Consider the following 17,267-nt stretch of genomic DNA (forward strand, 5'->3'; position numbering starts at 1 on the left):
AATTCACTTCTTCTGTATTCATGTTCGGTGACTCAGTGACACCAAGCTATTTACAGCAGGGGCTGAGCTGGAACCAGTCCGATCAGCTTCTCTGTGGGAGGGAAGGCAGATAATACTGAGAGGTGAGATGAGTTTTCTTCATATTGACGTTTACTACATACAGTAACATTCTATTTCTGTGTATGGATTACATAATCCTTGGTGAAAAACAAGTTTAATCTGCGGCGTGAGATCATGGTGCCGAGGGCCCACCAGTAATTTTGATTTTGGGGTCTTATTCTAAAGCTGCCTTCTAATTTTATGTGACCATCATTTACAAGTTCTCCATATATACAACCATGGCAAGGTAGTTGTGTTTGATTTAGCCACCTCGGCTGTCAGCAGGAGCCACCATGGCTGGACGCTCTCAATGTACACAACCGAAACAGCGCAGCCCCATACACTGTGTAGAGGCCGATCTCAGATACCGCAGCTCAACACGCACAGTCACCTCAATAAAAACTGAGCTACAGTAACCAAGAGCGGCCTCTAGGTGGTGTACAGAACCACGTTTTTTCAACTCCACATGTTGTGTATATCTTGCGACCACAGGACCCTGTAAGAGCTTATGGGGATGTCAGATGGTGGAACCCCAAAAAATCGAATTTTGACCAAGGATAAATCTTTTGACAAACAGAAAGTAGCTGCAAGGTGATTGGTGGGAAAGGGGCTCTAGTGGCAAAGTTGAAAAATTAGGTCCCAGGAACAGAAGATACAATGTGATCTGCCGCTGACCCCTTATATCATCTTAGGAAACATATGTAAAAAAATATTCACAATATCCACATATAATCACAAATGGCGCTTCCCATATAAATCAGACAACCAACTCAGACTTAATATAGAAGACCGAGGACTGACATTTTTGTATTTATTGAGATAACAAAATATTTATAAAACATTTAAAAAAGCAGAATGTCCAACAGGGGACGCTAGTGTGACCAAACTGATATATCAAAATGCTAGAGTATATATGAATGTATATCCTCTCGACGTGCGTTTCGCCACCAGCTTCTTCCCGGGGCATGTCTGGGTGGGGGGCGTTTGTGTATTTAAATAAAGCGCCCACCAATCCTTGGTGACCTGAGTTGGAGCCGCTCATGACGTATGTGTCGCATGTCACTATCACCTGCCTCCTGTGAAGCGTGTCTTCCTGGTGACGCTCCCTGACCCGCAAGTGTGGCATGTATTGGATTTCTGATCTTACCTTGATTTCATATATAAGACACCCTGTATCTAATGTTTTTTTTTGTAAGGAGGGGGGTGTACCTGAACTGAAAAATTATCAATGCCCTTTCTATACTTTCATATATACTCTAGCATTTTGATTGCATGTACCAGTTTGGTCACACTACCGTCCCCTGTTGGACATTCTGCCTCTTAGTGTTCCCACACACAAAAATAACCCCTTTGTGGCCTCCATAAAATATGCCAACAAAAGTGTCCCACAAACACAGTATGATAGCCCACCGTGAATTCCTCCACATGCACATTGTGATGACCCTACAGTCTTCCCACCACAGTGATCCCAGCACAGTAAGATGGCCCCAGCAGTCCCCACACACAGTATTATGGCCTGACGCAGTCCTCCCTCGCGGTATGAAACCATGTACATAAGAGGGTGGTCCCCACACAGCCCTCCATTCAGTATTATAGCCCTCCATACTCCTCATCCCTCCACATAGTATAACTGGCCCCCACATAACCCTCCACACTGTATAATGACCCCCACATGTAGCGGTACACCATTGCTGTGGATAGCTGAACATAAGAGTCAAGCAAATATCGGAAATTTTATTTTTTGTATTTTTGTATTTGGACATTCAATTTGCATTGAATAAATAAAATGTGAATTGTAACAGCCAGAGTGATTTTTTCTTTTTTTAACCCACCTCTCATCAACCCCTCCCATTCCTGCCACTGCTGATCCTCCTATCGGCTCTTCTGTTTTCTATCTTCTCGTTTCATTCCAGGTCTCCAGCCACTTCTATTTTTGTCTTCTACTCACTGGAGCCCACAATGTTCCAGTTGGGTGGGATGCATGTCATTGACGTTAATGACATCTATTGTGCGGCACACAATCACATGGGGCAGGATACAGTTCATTTAAGTGTGTTGTGCTATGTCGCCTAATGAACAGAGAACCTACATGGAAATGGCTGGAGGCCTGGAACGTACAGGGTGGGCCATGTATATGGATACACCTAAATAAAATGGGAATGGTTGGTGATATTCCTGTTTGTGGCTCATTAGTATATGGGAGGGGGGAAGCTTTTCAAGATGGGTGGTGACCATGGTGGCCATTTTGAAGTCGGCCATTTTGGATTGCATCTTTATAAATGGCCCACCCTGTAGATAGAAGATAGAATACAGAAGAGCTAATCAGGGCACTGGCAGAAGCATCAGGACATGTGTAGGAGGGCTGAAGAAAAATATATATACATCTTTTATTTTTAACAAAAACAATAATTAAATTACCGTCAGTGCAGCACAGCAGTCTCTATCTTCCCCTGCACAACGCATGTTTCATACATTGTTCTTTGACCCCTAGATGAAGCGCGCTGTGCGAAACGTGCATTGGCTAGGGTGGATATCTGGACTCCCTTGATGCAGTTCACTGGTCCTGTTTTATTTTTGTCATGCATACAATTTTTTTTTTCCTGATATTCACTATTGTTTATACTGATTGTATTTAACACCATTATCGCTGTAATTTATTACAATTCTGCCTGGATCCCGCCTGGAACTTCCATATAGCTTTTTTTTTTTTTAAGGGATATATTGCAGTTCTTTAAAATAGGGAAGCATAAGGCCACGTTCAGTATTTGCTCAGTATTTTACATCAGTATTTGTAAGCCAAAACCAGGAGTGGATGACAAATACAGAAATGGTGACGAGATCCTATTAGATTTTTCCTCTGATTTTTCCACTCCTGGTTTTGGCTTACAAATACTGATGTAAAATACTGACCAAATACTGATAGTGTGAATGTGGCCTTAATGGTCTTGCAAATTTTTAATAGTTGCTGCTGTGAAAAAAACCAGATTGCACATGAATTATAAGTGAGGAAAAATTGTCCAAGTTTTCTGAATAAAAGTCTGATGATTTTTTTAGACATTCTTATGAACCTACCCTGACGATGGTATTTATCTCCTCTGAGAAAATTGGGCTGATTATGCTAAACACACTCTAATAACAGTGTGATCCATTTTTCTTGGATGAGGAGAATATAGAAAAAAAATTCTAAATAAAATTCTCCATCTTCTCTATTCTATCAGTCCGTGGAAATCAGACGGCACTCGGATGTCATCCGACTGCAGTCTGATAGTTTCCACGGACTCATTGACTTGCTTGGCCAAGAGCGATGCAAGAATTAGATACAAATTCTGCACCCTGCAATTTCGATGCGATTCGGACTGAAAATACGATCGTTTCCACCTGCCCTTCATGTCAGTGATTCATAATGTCCAACTCTTTTCATGTGTGTGGATTCATCTCTTAATTCTTTTTTTATTATTATTTTGTCTTTTTTTAAATGCATTCTTTTATACAATTTCTAAATTATTCTGTATTATTCCTGGCCGCATTCAGATCTGTGGTTGAAGATATTTAATGTGAAACCAACATTTTATCGGATAGAATTAGGGAGCCGTAAAAAAATTGATTTAAAGCAAATCTGAGGGTTTTTTTCCCCAATAATTCAAGACCAATTAGATTCAGCTCAAACTGATTTGCTGGTCTCTAATGAGCGCTTCTTCTTTACAGTGAGCTGTCTTCCCACTTTATTGCATCTGCAACTTATAACACTGAGATATTCCTGTAGGTGCCGGCTTCTGTTCATTTGGAAATGTAAGGGTTAACTGCGCGGGTGGAGTAGGACGTCCCCAGGTTAAATATAAGCTTAAGTGACTGTTTTATGCCGCAGTATTCTCCCCGCACAGAGAGAAGTGAAAAGACCGGATCGGAGCGTTGTGTCCTTTGTCCCGTCCAAGAAAATCAACCTCAAGTAAGAACAAAAGTCTTAACTTTTTCATGAAGATTAATGTTATTGAACCAAGAATGTGAGGTCAGAGATTGCCATTGTCTCAGAGTTCTGCTGACTGAGTGAGGCCAATACCCCTCTGCTATAGCACAAGATGATATTTTGCATTGCACCCCAGAACTTTACAGAGTTAGACTTCAGCAGGAAAAATAATAAAGTCCAAGAATTCCTGCAATAAATATTCCTATGCTTTGTTGAGTCATCAAATGCCTTAGTACATGGAGATGCATAACAAAGTCCAAAAGGTCCTTGCCCCTGGAGAGGTGACAAACTCATTTTTTTGTCTCAGTTTTCAATTTTTGCCAATTTTACATAAAACTATTTTATCCCAAAATAAGTTTTTTTTTTTTTACTGGATGAAAAGAAAATGATGCAAACAGCGAACAACAAAGTATGATCAGTCCAAGGACACAATGCTAGCTGCCAAGATTGTACAGGTGCTTCGCGAAAATTAGAATATCATCAAAAAGCTAATTTATTTCAGTTCTTCAATACAAAAAGTGAATCTCATATATAGAGAGTCATTAGAGAGTCATTACACACAGAGTGATCTATTTCCCGTGTTTATTTCTGTTGATGTTGATGATTATGGCTTACAGCCAATGAAAACCCAAAAGTCATTATCTCAGTAAATTAGAATGCTTTATAACACCAGTTTGAAAAAATGATTTTATAATCTGAAATGTTGGCCTACTGAAATGTATGTTCAGTAAATGCACTCACTACTTGGATGAGGCTCCTTTTACATCAATTACTGCATCAATGCGGCGTGGCATGGAGGCGATCAGCCTGTGGCACTGCTGAGGGGTTATGGAAGCCCAGGTTGCTTTGATAGCAGCCTTCAGCTCATCTGCATTGTTGGGTCTGGTGTCTCTCATCTCCCTTTTGACAATATTCTATAGATTCTCTATGTGGTTAAGGTCACGTGAGTTTGCTGGCCAATCAAGCACAGTTATACTGTTGTTTTCAAACCAGGTATTGGTACTTTTGGCAGTGTGGACAGTGGCCAAGTCCTGAAATTTCCATCTCCATAAAGCTTGTCCGCAGAGGGAAGCATGAAGTGCTCTATAATTTCCTGGTAGACGGCTGCGCTGACGTTGGTCTTGATAAAACACAGTGGACCTACACCAGCAGATGACATGGCTCCACAAACTATCACTGATTGTGGAAATTTCACACTAGACCTCAAGCAGCTTGAATTGTGGCCTCTCCACTCTTCCTCCAGACTCTGGGACCTTGATATACAAGGTCTAGTGTGAAGAATCCACAATCAGTGATGGTTTGGGGAGCCATGCCACCTGCTGGTGTAGGTCCACTGTGTTTTATCAAGACCAAAGTCAGCGCAGCCATCTATCAGGAAATTTTAGAGCTCTTCATGCTTCCCTCTGTCGACAAGCTTTTTGGAGATGGAAATTTAATTCTCCAGCAGGACTTGGCACCTGTCCACACTGCCAGAAGTTTCAATTCTTGGTTTAAAAACACCAGTATCACTGTGCTTGTTTGGCAGCAAACTCGTCTGACCTTAACCCTGGAGGCTCTCCAGAATCAAGTGTGATCGCTTCATAAATTTCTATGCAGCTGTCGAGAGAGCCACTGGCCAGTCCCAGCATTGCCGTCTGATTTATACAGCTGTCTGACTGCGCCCTTACCAATATTCATTTTCTTAGCAAAAGTAGAAAGCATAAGGAAATAATAATGAGTTTGTTAGTAGTCTGAAATGTTACACGTATTTAAATGTACTCGTTAATTTACATGTACAGAATATAAAAGTCAGTTCTCTGTTATTTTCCCTCTCTATATCATGCAGATCTCGCCTCCAACATGGAGCTCGTCACTGTTCTCCTGTCCGTCGTTTTCATCATCTTCTTAGCCAAAGCTTTCAACAATCAAAAAAAAGGAAAATATAAAAATTTCCCCCCTGGGCCAAAGCCTTTACCAATCCTTGGGAATATCCTCTCGTTGGATATGTCGAAACCTCATAAAACGTTTTACCAGGTAAGGGTACATTTTTTCAGTAAAGTGCTCCATTCTCTTCCAAAGTAATTTTTGACCTCTTTTCTTCTCCATCATTTGGTGCTTATCTTTGATTTTGATTTGAAAATTTTTCTGATTCTGGACCCTCACTTTTATTCACGGGGCCACCAGGGTAACTAGACTGTAGCCTATCGTAAGTTCTGTGTAAAAGAAGCAAAATCTTCATATTTGTCTTTACAGTTATCTAAGCAGTACGGCCCAGTCTTCAGTGTCCACATGGGAATGAAAAAATTAGTGCTCCTATGTGGTTACGACACCATCAAAGATGCTATGATCAACAATGCCGATGTGTTCTCCGACCGACCCGACACTCCTTTGTTCACTAAGTCAATAAAGGATCATGGTAAGTCCAGGGAATTGCAGTTTGTAGTTGGACATTGTGGCAAATTTTCGTATATATCATGGAGGGAATTACCATTTGATTTAAGCCTATTTTTTTTTTGCATTTGTGTCAATTTTTTTCTTTTTAGACGCATTTATAAAAATGTTTTGCCATTTTTAAAACCTTTTGAATTGAGCCTATTAATTTTTATTTTGACTGTGTCAAATGAGACGAGTCCCTTGAGGAGAAAAGGGGAAAGATGTGCTATACTTATCAAACTGTAATCACGCTGCCTGTTGTCGTAGAAAGGCAGCCTAAGGGGGCGTTAGGGAGAGGGAGAAATGAGGCACGCAGTGCACACAGGACCTGAACTAGGCAGGTCACGTGATCACTGCAGGGATGGTAGGGGTGGAGCTACAGTGCGAGAACGAAGGGTCTGCAAGAAACGCAGGACACAGAGTACTAAGACAGAGACGTGGCCAAAAGACAAGCCGAGGGTTGGGAACCAGACAGGAGAGAGGTACCAAGGGGCAAAAAAAAGCAGATTAGTCAGAGACAAGCTAAGGGGTCAGAAAGCCAGGACAGACAGGTAAGTACCAAGAAGAAAACAGGGGCAGTACTTAGGGAGCAAACCGGGTCATACACAGCAAGGCACACATGCACAGAGGCACAACGATTACAGATGAATAACCTGGGTCAGCTATCTCAAAACTGGTAGACGGAGGTATAACCAACTCAGAACCCAGGAACCATGAGCATTAAATAGCCACCCCAGAACCAAAGAGAGGCAAACAAATTTAACCCAGACCTGACCAGAACGGAGCCAGAAACAGCCCATCCAGAGTCATGACACAAACATTGCATGACACTTTAAAAAGTCCCTTCATGATAAATATCCACCGATGTGTCCAAAAGTAGGTGAATATCTGATCATTCAACTTATGTCGTTTAGTTGGATATATCCCGTTCTGAAAGAATGGACGTTAAGGTAGAGTTAGGACTCACTATTCTGAGAAGGCTTTCCATAAGTCTTTGGAGAATATATGGGAATATATACATTTATTCCTCCAAAAAAAGCATTTATAAAGTCAAGCCTGGATATTGAGAGAAGGCTTCTCATCTAAAATGGCTTTAGGTCCTCTGTGACGATACTCAAGTTCTTCATTATCCTTATGGATCTCAGTCGTGCTAAAGCAGGATTGTTAGGGTTAATATAATCCTTCATAGGCACAAATCATCCAAAATTTACAAAAAGCAATGTACAAATTTACCACCTCATCCAAATTTTTCAGGGGGCACTATACATTCCAAATCAGTGTTCTCTGAGCATCAGCCAACCTTCATTCATCGATCAAACTTTGGGATAGTAAAAGCTGATTTATCTTTCCAGAGAACACATTTCCACTCCTCCAGATTTCAGAGTTTACACCACCCTATCCAACACTTAGCATTGTGCTTGGTGATGTAAGGCTTACATACAGCTGCTTGGCCATGAACACCCATTTTATGATACTCCTTTCATACTATTTTTGGGCCAATGTCATTTTCAGAGAATTTTCACCTACTTTTGGCTTCAGAATTTACCAGTTCCATTCTATCAGTTGTGGGTAATAAGATTTATAGATCGTTCCACTTCCCAAGTGCCTGGGCACTTCAGTATGAACCAATGACTATGGAAGGTGTAAGACTGTGTGCTTGATATTTTTCTGTAATTCTAGCGAAAGCCTGACAGCATTGCCTATTTTCAGTACTTGACACCTGAATTTGAGAAACACTGGTTTAGATATTTGGACTTTAGCATAACATTAATTATTTGTATTACTTAGGTATTGTATTTGCCAAAGGAGAGAATTGGAAAGTGATGAGAAGATTCACACTCTCCACACTACGAGATTATGGAATGGGGAAGAGAACCATCGAAGAAAAGATCATTGAGGAGGCCGAGTGTTTAGCAGAGAAGTTGAGATCTTATGAAGGTGAGTGGTGGGATCTTGTCTATATTTTAAATTTTGGGCATGGTACTAGAGACAATCGAATCAAATTAAAGTCAAAGTTTCTAAAAATTTGCAAGTCCCGGTGAATTGTACCAATGCAAGATTTGATTAGTGCAAATCGCAAAAAAAAGAACAATGCCTTTTGACACATTACAGAGTATTGCATTAGTCAAATTAAGTCTGACATGACCATGCGATTTTCCTCATAATGCATTTTAGCTATCACATCACATGGTATAGCGCAGCTAATTAAAAGGGTCTATCATAGCCTGTATGAAAGGTGAGGCAGAGAATTCAGCAGCCATTTCTGGGTGATTTTAGGATAGTGAGAGGATGCCATAGCTCAGCAATAGAAATAGGATGAGAAAGTCCTAAAACATTGGACAAATCCTCCAGACAGTAGTGTATTGTACAACTGCAGCAGTGAAAATGAAGATGGTAGTAATCTGTGAATAAGGCCATGTTCACACGTTCAGTATTGGGTCAGTATTTGTAAGCCAAAACCAGGTGAGGAACAATCAGAGGAAAAGTATAATAGAAGCATTTGCACCACTTCTGCATTTATCCCCCACTCCTGGTTTACAAATACTGAGGTAAAATACTGAGCAAATACCGAGGGTGTGAATGTTGCCTTGTAGAGAGATTCGGTTTATAGTGTGAGAAATCAGAGTGGTGCCAGTGTGATCGCTCAGTGATATGGTGTAGCTGGCATTTGTCCACCTGCATTTGAAATGCAAATTTATTTCATTCTTAAAGGGAACCTGTCACCAGGTTTGGCCAATAAAAGATACTGCCATCACCTTTCAGGGCTGATATACAGCATTCCATAATGCTATATATCTGCCCCCAACCCAACCTGGAAGAGAAGAAAAATAACTTTTATTATACTCACTAGCAGGGGGGTCTGGTCCAAAGGGCGTCGCTGGTCTTGGTCCGGCTCCTCCCGTCTTCTTGCGATGCCGCCCTCCTGCTTGCTTCATGTGGATGACGCTGTTCCTCAGCACCGTACTCCTGCACAGTAGCACTTCTCTGCCCGCCCTTTTGATGGCAGAGCAAAGTACTGCAGTGTGCAGGTGCCAGGGAAAGGTCAAAGAGACCCGGCACCTGCGCACTGCAGTATTGTGCTCTGCCCTCCACAGGCCAGAGAAGTACACCTGTACAGGAGCGCTGTGCCGAGGAGACTGTGTGGATGACCAAGGGACGTGTCATCCACATGAAGCAAGCAGGAGGACGGGGATCATAAGAAGATGGGAGGCATAGGGCCAAGACCAGTGACGCCCATCGGATCAGAGCACCCCGCAGGTGAGTATAATAAAAGTTAGTTTTCTCTTACAAGACCAGTTGAGGGCAGATATACAACATTATGGAATGCTGTATATCAGCCCTGAAAGGTGATGGCTGCACCTTTCATCGGCCAAACCTGGTGACAGGTTCACATTATTGCATCAGAAAGCTTCAGTAAGACAGCAGAATTGTTTGACAAAGGAAAAAAAAACAACTAAAATCAGTGTCAGAGGCGGAGTGCTTACTCATCACAAGCTACTTGCATTTCTAGTGCAATCATATTTGTGAAGCTGGAATGATTGTTTTTCTCTATCCCCCATGATGGCACCACGGAGAGAGGGGTCCGCCCCCAGGGACAGGAAACCTACAGGTGAAAAAGGGCGTACCTCTCTCCCACATCAGTTGGTTTCCTGTCCCTGATGGGGAACCTACAGCACGTACCTGAAGATCCTTCGTGGAATACCAGGGGCTGATCCAGTTCGGTTCCTGGCAGGGGGCGCCCTGTCACGGCTGGGTCGAGCGTTTTTTCTCTCCCCCTTTTTTCCTTCCCTGAAGCATCACCACTGGGGTTGGCGGACCTGGAGGGTGAATGAGGGGGGGGAGGCAGTGAAGAGGATCAAGTCTGCCTTCCCCAAGAAAAAAAAAAGGAGGAAGGAGGCGTGTGGCGGTGGTCACTGAGATAGCCTCCGTACTGCTGCACAGCGGTGCATGGGGGTAGCGGCGGCTACCATCCCATGGGGTCCCAGGCGCAGAAGATGCCGGTATGTGGAGCGCTGGACAAGTGGGACCGCTGAAACGCCGGCACAATCGCCACCTGGGCCGGGGCCGAGCATGTGTGGGGGTGGGCGCCGGCAGACAGAACGCTGAGGGGCGCACGCGCGTCAGCGCATCCCCGCTTATATCTTCCCCTATGTGAACGAGCAGTGCGCATGCGCAGATCACCACTTCCGCCGGCGGCGCGAAGCATAAAGGGAGCGCCTCCAGGTGGGAAAATGTGGACAATTCAAACCTCCTTTGCACTAATCACACTGCGGAGGCCACTATGAGCGACCAGGAGCAGCAGGATGCGCAGGATATTATACAATTATCTCCTGAGCAAGCGCAGGTACAGCGGCACCAGCATACACAGCATCAGTGCAAGGGAAACACTTCCTCTCAGCAGCACAGCAGCAGTGGATGCTCAGGGTCGCAACGCAGCTGAGCCTCTGTGAAAACAACGCGACCTGTGACGAATCCAGCGGTGGATATAGTCCCCAGGACCGAGACGGTATCTCTTGTCCACAGGAGGGTGAGTGATCTACATGAAAGTCCTGAGTTTAATACAGAGTTACTCTTTTCTTCTAGGGAAAGAAATGTGTAACCAAATCAAAGCACAGGGTATGTGCTATATGCCCGGAAGAGTTACCTTCCTCATGAGAGAAAAAGCTATGCAGCAATTGCATAGAAAAAACAATTCAGGAAGAATCCCCGGCGTTTGCCTCAAACCTAAAGTCACTAATAAGGAGCCAGGTTGAGAGTGCCCTTAAGGGCGTTAAGACCTCAAAGTAAAAACGCAAATCAAGCCATAGGTCCCCTGAATCCAGTGTGGACGAGTCAGAGAGCGAAATATCCGATTCTAGTGATTCATCAGCTTCCGAGTCCTCTTTGCTATCTTCAGAAGGGGGACGCAGTTGATTCCCTATCGAAGAGACAGACACCCTCGTAAAAGCCGTCAGGGCAACAATGGGTCTGGTAGACGAACGCCCTAAAAAAACAGCGCAGGATATACAGTAAAGTTCATTGGTCTGGAACAAAAGAAAAGGAGAGCGTTCCCAATAAATGAAAAAATTCACTCCCTAATGAAAAGAGAATGGAAGAAACTGGACAAAAAAGTTCTCTTAACTCCCAAGAGAAAATACCCCTTCGATGACCCAGCCTGCTCATCCTGGAGTAAGGCGCCAAAGTTGGATGTGGCCATAGCAAAGGCCTCTAAAAAATTCACCCTGCCATTCGAAGACATGGGTACCTTAAAGGACCCGATGGACAAAAAAGCTGAGACTTTCATAAAAAACTCCTGGGAAGCAGAAGGAGGTGGATTAAAAACGGCCATTGCGGCCACTTGTACTGCCCGCACCTTAATGGTATGGCTCGAGCACTTAGATTCCCAATTAAAAGAAAAAGGTCTCAAGAGAGAAAACTCAAAAGTCAGTGTCAGTTATGAAAGGTGCGGCAGCCTTTTTGGCTGACGCATCGGTAGATTCAGCCAGATTGGCGGCTAGGTCAGCCTCCTTCTCAAACGCCGCAAAACGTGCCCTGTGGCTAAAATGCTGGCCAGGGGATTTGCAAACCCAAACCAAATTATGCTCAATACCATGTGGTATAAGGCGAGTTCTTATTTGGGTCAACATTAGATGACATCTTAGACAAAGCCGGGGTTAAGAAAAAATCTTTTCCCGGGTTCCTCAATAAGTCTTACAGGCGTCCTTTTCGGAGCAGAAAGTTCATGCGGAGGAAACCCCCAAAAGGGAACAAAGATGGATGGGAGGACAAAAGAAATAAGAACAAAGGCTTCATATTCAACAACCCCCCCCCCCCCCGACAATAAAAAATCACAATGAAGGTATTCCCCGGGTCGGAGGGAGATTGACCTGTTTTCTTCCAGCCTGGGAAAAAATTTCAAACAGTCCCTGGATATTAAGCATAATAAGAGAAGGTCTCAAACTGAAATTCCGCACCCCTCCCGGCAATTCCTTCATGGTAACACCTCAGAGACAATCACACGAACAGTCAGCTCTTCAGGAAGAGATTTTGAACTTAATACAGAAGTGAGTGTTACAAGAAGTCCCCTACCAGGAGAAAGGTATGGGCTTCTACTCTCCCCTCTTCCTTCGCAGGAAACCGGACGGATCGCACAGGGCAATCATAAATCTCAAAAGACTAAACAGTTTCCTCGAGATTCAACATTTCAAAATGGAGACAATAAAATCTTGTGTAAAGATACTCTGTCCCTTGTGCTTCATGACTGTTTTAGATTTACGAGACGCGTATTACCATGTGCCTATCCACAAGAACCTTTAAAAACACCTCAGACTGGCAGTGACTATCCAGGGGGAAGTGAAACACTACCAATTCAGGGCTCTCTCCTTTGGGTTAGCCATCACACCACGGGTATTTACAAAAATAATGTCAGAGGTAATGGCCCACATATGGGAACAGAATGTCCTAATAGTTCCCTATCTGGACGATCTCCTGGTGGTAGGGACTTCATCCTAACATTGCAAACAACAGTTGGAGATGGTCATGGCTTCACTGATGAGTCTAGGTTGGCTACTGAACATACCCAAATCCAGAATAGTGCCAACCCAGGTACAGGAGTACTTAGGGATAGTCCTAGACTCAATCACGCAGAAATGCTATCTTCCACAGGGGAAGATCCAAAAAATGACACAGATGACAATGTTCCCGGTCACTACTCTAAGAAAAGTGATGTCCCTGCTGGGATCCATGACAGCCTGCATTCCGGCAGTGCAGTGGGCACAATGTCATACCCGGGACCTGCAATGGGAAACATTAGATTCAAGCATGTCTCTGCGCAGAAATTTAGACGGGTGATTAAGTATCTCATCAAACACGATACACTCTCTACTATGGTGGGCAGACCCAGTGAATTTAACCAAGGGAGTTCCTTGGGCACTACCGACGGAAAAAATCATAATGACGGATGAAAGCCCCTGGGGGTGGGGAGCACACATAGACGATCAAGTGGCACAGGGGAATTGGGGCCAAAATCAACAGCTAGCGTCTTCAAACATGAAAGAACTGTTAGCGTTAAAACTGGCCCTAACGCACTTTCTAAAGCTCATTTACTCCAATCACGTAAAAATCTTTTCGGACAACCAGGTAGTGGTAGCATACCTAAACCACAAAGGGGGCACCAGGTCTTGAGCATTAATGGAAGTAACCCAATCCATATTCCACATAGCAGAACACAATCTAAAGTCCCTGACAGCTCTCCACATAAAAGGTTCAGAAAACCGAACTGCAGATTTCTTGAGCAGGACATGCTTAAAACAAGGGGAGTGGGAGCTAAAACAATCAGTGTTCAACCAGATCATAAAACATTGGGGGCATCCAGAAATAGACCTGTTTGCGAACAGTCAAAACCAGAAAGTAAAGACATTCTGCGCAATCGATCCTCGGGGGGGCCCAGTAGCTCTGGACGCCTTCACAATTCCCTGGAACTATCGTCTTGCTTACGCGTTCCCTCCGATATCCCTCATTCCCTTAGTGCTGAGGAAGATTCGGGAGGACGCAGCAACAGTGATAGTAATAGCTCCATTCTGGCCCTGCAGAATATGGTTTTCGTGGCTAAGAAAAATGTCCATATCAAGCCCTTGGGTTCTACCAGACACTCCGAATCTTTTATCCCAGGGACCAGTTTTCCACCCCAATGTAAAGAATCTACATATGACAGCTTGGCTTTTGAAAGGAAGCTACTAAGCGATAAGGGCTTCTCCCCCAATCTAGTATCCACTCTATTACAGAGTAGGAAACTTGTAACCACCAAAATATATGAGAAAGTGTGGAAAAAGTTCGTCAGTGTCCGGCGCAGACCCAACCGGGGAAATCCCAATACAGAAAATCCTTGAGTTCCTGCAGAAGGGACTGGAAAAAGGTCTAGCTACAAGCACTCTAAAGGTTCAAGTAGCAGCCTTGGGGGCTTTGTACAACCATGATCTAGCCAGAAATCGCTGGATCATGAGATTCATTAGAGCCTCAAGTAGGTCCAGGCCTATTCCTCTCCATACTACTCCTCCCTGGGATCTAAACCTTGTTTTAAATGCTGTAACCAAACCTCCCTTTGAGCCCCTGGAAGACGCGCCTTTAAAAATTTTATCTCTAAAAACCACGCTCCTGGTAGCCCTAACCTCGGCCCGTCGCGTTAGCGATATACAAGCGCTGTCTGCATGCCCACCCTTTACTCAGATACTCGAAGATAGAGTCAGTCTTAGGACTGACCCGGCTTACCTCCCTAAAATTTCGTCACAATTTCATAGAACCCAAGAGATCTCTTTGCCCTCCTTTTGTCCCAGCCCCAAAAATGAGGGGGAAAAAAACATTGCATACCCTAGATGTAAAAAGGTGTCTGGCCCAATATCTATCAGCCACTAGGGAGTACAGGAAGGATAGGTCTCTGTTTGTCTGCTTCCAGGGTCCACGGAAGGGACAGAAAGCGTCGAAAGCCACGTCGGCGAGGTGGATAAGAGACGCCATCACTCTATCCTACTCATCCTGTGGGACAACCATCCCGGAGAATATAAAAGCCCATTCAACCAGAGCAGTGGCATCATCCTGGGCGGAGAGAGCTCGCGCTTCAATACAACAGATATGTAGAGCTGCCACTTGGTCTTCCCAATCTACATTTTTCAAACATTACCACTTAGACTTGACCTCCTCAGATCTCACCTTTGGGTTCTAGAGGCAGTGGTCCCTCCCTAAGAGTTACAATCTATGCAAATCTCTCCGTGGTGCCATCATGGGGGATAGAGAAAATCGTAGTTACTTACCGATAATGGTATTTCTCTGATCCCATGATGGCACCCGTATATTCCCTCCCTTTTCACACACAGGTGTGCACACTATAATGTATTAGTCATTAGCTTAGTCACGGTGCCTCTGTTAAGTTAAATTGGTTACGTTTTAATTTGTGCAAATGTTGAGTTGCAGCTGAAGTTCTGTATAAGGCTCTGTAAACTAACTGATGTGGGAGAGAGGTACGATCTTTTTCACCTGTAGGTTTCCTGTCCCTGGGGGCGGACCCCTCTCTCCGTGGTGCCATCATGGGATCAGAGAAATACCGTTATCGGTAAGTAACTACGATTTTTTTGTTGTTGTTTTTTTTTTTAAATAGGAAATTCCCTAAAATACAGACATTTAACTGCAACTTACTCATAAAGTTTGAGCGTCACAAACAATTCATCTATTTGTACATCTGTTTTGTAACCAAATTTTACACCCGTACATGCCACACTATTACAGAGCATTGTGGAAAGTGCAGACTTTTTGGTCATTTACCTAACTGGAATTTTTAATTTTGTCATTTTAGGGAAGCAGGTTAAATTTTGTTTCAAAAACAGATAAGATACATTAGCCCCTTCCTGACCTTGGGATTTTCCGTTTTTCCATGTTCGTTTTTCACTCCCCTCCTTCCCAGAGCCATAACTTTTTTATTTCTCTGTCCATATGGCCAAATGAGGGCTTATTTTTTGCAAAACAAGTAGTACTTTTGAACTACATCATTGGTTTTAGCATGTCGTGCGCTAGAAATCAGGAAAAAAATTCCAAGTGCTTTGAAATTGCAAAAAAAAGTGCAATCCCACATTTGTTTTTTGTTTTGCTTTTTTGCTAGGTTCACTAAATGCTAAAACTGACCTGCTATTATGATTCTCCAGGTCATTACAAGTTCAAAGACACCAAACATATCTAGGTTTTTTTTTAATCTAAGTGGTGAAGAAAAATTCCAAACTTTATTAAAAAAAAAAAATTGCGCCATTTTCCGATAACTGTAGCGTCTCCATTTTTCGTGATCTGGGGTCGGTAGAGGGTTTTTGCATGCTGAGCTGGCATTTTTAATGATGCCATATTGGTGCAGATACGTTTTTTTGATCGCCCGTTATTGCATTTTAATGCAATGTCGCGGCGACAAAAAAAACGTAACTCTGGCGGTTCTAATTTTTTTCTCTCTACGCCATTTAGAGATCAGGTTAATCCTTTTTTTTCTTGATAGATCGGGCGATTCTGAACGTGGTGGTACCAAATATGTGTAGGTTTGATTTCTTTTTTTTTTTTTATTGATTTATTTTGAATGGGGCGAGAAGGAGGTGATTTAAACTTTTATATATTTTTTATTTTTTTCACATTTTTTAAACTTTTTTTTTACTTTTGCCATGCTTCAATAGCCTCCATGGGAGGCTAGAAGCTGGCACCACTCAATGGGCTCTGCTACATAGCAGCGATCATCAGATCGCTACTATGTAGCTTAATAACAGGCTTGCTATGAGCGCCGACCACAGGGTGGTGCTCACAGCTAGCCAGGATCAGTAACCATAGAGATCTCAAGGTCTCAAGGTTACTTTGCAGAAGCATCGCTGACCCCTGATCATGTGATGGGGGTCGGCGATGGGCTCATTTCCGGCCAGATGGCCGGAAGTGCCGGTTAAATGCCGCTGTCAGCTTTTGACAGCGGCACTTAACTAGTAAACAGCGGTGGGTGAATCGTGATTTCACCCGCCGCTATTGTGGGCACATGTCAGCTGTTCAAAACAGCTGATATGTCCCGGCTTTGATGCGGGCTCCCCGACAGAGCCATGCATCAGGCCAGTCTCAAACGTCCAGATAATTCCGGTACCGGAAAAATCGGTACCAGAGTTATCCTGGTCCGTGTGCTCACGTGGCACATCAGTGTGGCACATGTGCGGCAGCCGTGTGCCGCCCGTGTGCCGACTGAGGACCACATGGACCATGCAGGAGACAGTGCTAGAGTTAAGCGCTGTCCCCTGCTTTTGGTGCTGAA

General features: G+C 43.6%; 1 protein-coding gene across 1 annotated transcript in view; it reads left to right on the plus strand.

The window, feature by feature from the left end:
- The first annotated feature begins 3,920 nt into the window (after positions 1-3,920).
- Positions 3,921-17,267, plus strand: part of LOC143808713 (cytochrome P450 2K4-like) — a 29,896-nt gene continuing 16,549 nt past the window's right edge. The window contains exons 1-4 of the mRNA XM_077291643.1: positions 3,921-4,045; positions 5,889-6,076; positions 6,296-6,458; positions 8,264-8,413. Of these exons, the coding sequence (XP_077147758.1) occupies positions 5,903-6,076; positions 6,296-6,458; positions 8,264-8,413 (487 nt within the window). The 5' untranslated portion in view covers positions 3,921-4,045; positions 5,889-5,902. The remainder of the gene's footprint in view (positions 4,046-5,888; positions 6,077-6,295; positions 6,459-8,263; positions 8,414-17,267) is intronic.

Source organism: Ranitomeya variabilis, chromosome 2 (assembly GCF_051348905.1).
Source record: "Ranitomeya variabilis isolate aRanVar5 chromosome 2, aRanVar5.hap1, whole genome shotgun sequence".
In the NCBI taxonomy this organism is placed as follows: Eukaryota; Metazoa; Chordata; class Amphibia; order Anura; family Dendrobatidae; genus Ranitomeya; species Ranitomeya variabilis.